Raw genomic sequence first — 3,184 nt, 5'->3', positions numbered from 1 at the left:
AAACATTTGTTTTGTACAAGCGTGCAAGAGAGGTAGGGCCATAAAAAATAAAAAGTACAGGGTACAAATAAAGTGTGTCAATGTGAAAAAAAAACGAAGTGCAAAACAATGCCATTTCCTATTTATTTTATCAGTTTCAGTGTGGAGAAACTGTGTTCTTCCCTTTAAGAAAAAATCCCTGTATGATGTTATTTCCTCATTTCGTGATAGCTGCTAGAAAAATAAAGAAAAAATGTAGGGGCATGCATTACATTTTGTTGCTTAACCATCCCTCCCTACCCATTTTGATACTCGCTTCTGCTTCGATGATTTTGCTTAGATATGATTAAGTTTCTAAATGTGTCGAGAACAGACATTTACAAACTTAATTTCATTATCAGTGTGAAGAACTACAGTAACACGGTTATGTGCAAGAACAACAAGTCACTTACGAAATGAAATCGTTTTGCTTGCCTTCGACACTTACGCAGCAGGAGAAATTGCAGCTCCTTTCTCCAAGAGTAGTCGCTGAGCTCTCATTCAGCGAGCAGCAGCAGCACAGTGTTCGGGTGCGCCCCTCTAATTTACCCATGCGGAACGTTACGTCGCATTAGTTCCATAAAATCAGTAAAATAATAATTGTTTTATTTGGTCAGCACGGGGGGGGGGGGGGGGCACAGGGGGGGACAGGGAGATGTCTACAGGTGCACGGGCCTCTAGTCACGCCTTGTTCATGCCGTGCGTCTTACTGATATTGTCGATATTACTAGGCGGTACGAGACACCACTTGTCATTCATGTAGGGCAGGTGTTTTCAAATTGGGTGAATGTGAGCCTCCCCTTAGAGTAGGTAAGGACCCCCCCCCTCCCCCTCAAAAATAAATATATATATTCCCGTCCGCCTGACCTAACACGTCTCTTCAGTAAATGCCATCTTTTGTGTGTTCCAGGCAATGATGACATTCAATAACTAATCAAATGTAAATGTTTTTTAATATTGTATTTGAACACATTTTATTTCCAGAACTTTTTTAAAAGTGCATTCATAAACGATTCTTTGCAACAGCAAATCATTTCCAACTTCATGCAGGCCTAATTGAGGCTACTTTTAAAATCACTGAACATCAGTAGATGTTCATCACAATTACCGATATCAGTAGAGCTGCATACAGATGTGTATCTTATCTTTGCGTGTTGCGTGTCGCGCCTCCCCTGTGGTTCTTTGGCGCCCCCCAGGGGAGGCGCGCCTCACCTATTGAAAACCGCTGATGTAGGGGGATTGGATTTTGACAGCCAGGATGCTGGAACACTGCTCCTCTCAATCCATGATCTGGACCAAAGTCACCTCAAGGTTGTTGATAGAGCAGAGGAAATGTGAGTATAACTTTTTAATGATTACGTCCAAATATATATATAATAATAATAGAAACAGACTTGGGTATAAACATAAAAATTTCAATATATTATGCATAGAATATTGTTTTACGTTCAATACAGAGAGAACAGTTCAGTGCCCCTTATGAATGTGATTGGATGATCATATTCTTTAAAACATTAAGGTAACCGAATGGGCTCAGTATGTTGTCACTACAGTATGTTGGTAAGATCCTCACTAATACAGTTGGCCTATCACATTTTACTATGTTCTATATTTTTATTGGAGAAATCTGGTCAGTTTATTATATTTAAACATATTATTGCAACAAATGTTTTATTTCAGTTTAATGAATGCAATGATAACATTATTGGAATACAGCGACAAAAATAATACAAACATGAATTTAAAAAAAAAAAAATCAGGATGCCATGAATCAGCAATACTAGTAAATCTGGGTATTCTTTTAGACATTTGTGTAGGCTATCTAGTCAACTTGATAAACAGTATGTTGTATTTTGGATATAGCTTGTTTAAAAAATAACTAAAAGCAAAATCAAACCAATATAGCAATTATTTTAACCTCTAATTCTCAAAAGATATTACAAAAATATGTATAATAAAGTACGATGAACGGCTGTGTTTTTCTCTGTGGTAGTGTGTCACAGTAGGTCTTGATCCATAATGGAAGCTATCGGGGTAGGAGATGTGACTGGGATAGTGGGTGCCCTCGCCGCTGTGAGTCCAACCCATCGCGAAATCAACATTGAGATTGAAAATGCAACCAAGGGCTATTGCCTGATCAACCCCAAGTATGCTTCATTCTGTATGACACATGAACAACTGATTTATTTTTCATGCTCTGCAATTGTAGGCATCGTCATATTTAAGTTTTTAGCATGTTTCCTTTTTGAAATATTTAGGTATTACTGTACCATGGCAAAAGGATGATTTACAGCCTAGCTTGTCAGAAGATAGTTTTCAATGAATAACCACAAACAAATATGTACATGTTGATCCTATGACCCACCTTGTTCAGTGCAAAGATTTACAGACGTTAAAGATTAAGGGAAGATCTAAGAATGTATGCATTGCATTGAGTAAATTGAGTTGAGTGAGCCTTGCCCCATACATGACAGACTCGTCCCCATTCCATTCCAAACAAGATCATGATCATGACAGCTGGCAAACAGCCTGAAAGTGGTTAATGGATTTACCTCTCTGTATCAACAAGATTTTTAACAAAATACGATATGTTAATCGATTGGCATTCTGCAGGCAATGCTGGTGTATCTGAACATTTATTCAGTTGACAAATATTAATGAGAATTATGATGACGATGTTATTGTTATTCATAATATTGTTAATAATTATTCTGATCATTTGATTAGGTTTCACCTGATAAGTGGATGCTGCCTCAAACCATTGCCATTTGAGATCAACCCGGCGAACAGAGATAATGCAGTCTTCGCCAAGACAGGAAACACAGCAAGAGGCAGCATTGGCGTCTTCACCTATGACCTGTCCCTCAACGGTTCCGACTCTACTGAGAAAATGGCCGTCATGTTTTCTGTGCCGTATGACTTCAACCTCTACTCCAACTGGCATGCTGTGGGAGTGTTTGACAGCAGCAAAATATGTGATTATGAGCTTTACAATGAGATGTATTACAAAGGCAACAATGATTTTGTGAGAGGGAAAGCCGCTGATGGCATTCTTAAATATGAACACAGAGATGTTATTATCCATGCCTCAATGTCAGACAACTACACCCCGTACTTGAGGTTGAAAGTCAACGACATATGCATGAGTCAAGTTGGAACTGCTTAA

The 3,184-nt window shown here is 38.5% G+C and overlaps 1 protein-coding gene across 1 annotated transcript; it reads left to right on the top strand.

Moving 5' to 3' along the window:
- Nucleotides 1-2,037: 2,037 nt before the first annotated feature.
- LOC307075784 (DELTA-sagatoxin-Srs1a-like) lies at nucleotides 2,038-3,184 on the top strand (the record flags this gene model as incomplete). The annotated part of the gene is made up of 2 exons (XM_079736479.1): nucleotides 2,038-2,165; nucleotides 2,746-3,184. 2 exons carry the CDS (start codon nucleotides 2,038-2,040, stop codon nucleotides 3,182-3,184), a joined length of 567 nt encoding a protein of 188 aa, XP_079592605.1.

Source organism: Pollachius pollachius (assembly GCF_949987615.1).
Source record: "Pollachius pollachius genome assembly, chromosome: 5".
NCBI classification, from domain to species: Eukaryota; Metazoa; Chordata; class Actinopteri; order Gadiformes; family Gadidae; genus Pollachius; species Pollachius pollachius.
This window is presented reverse-complemented; position numbering and strand designations above follow the sequence as displayed.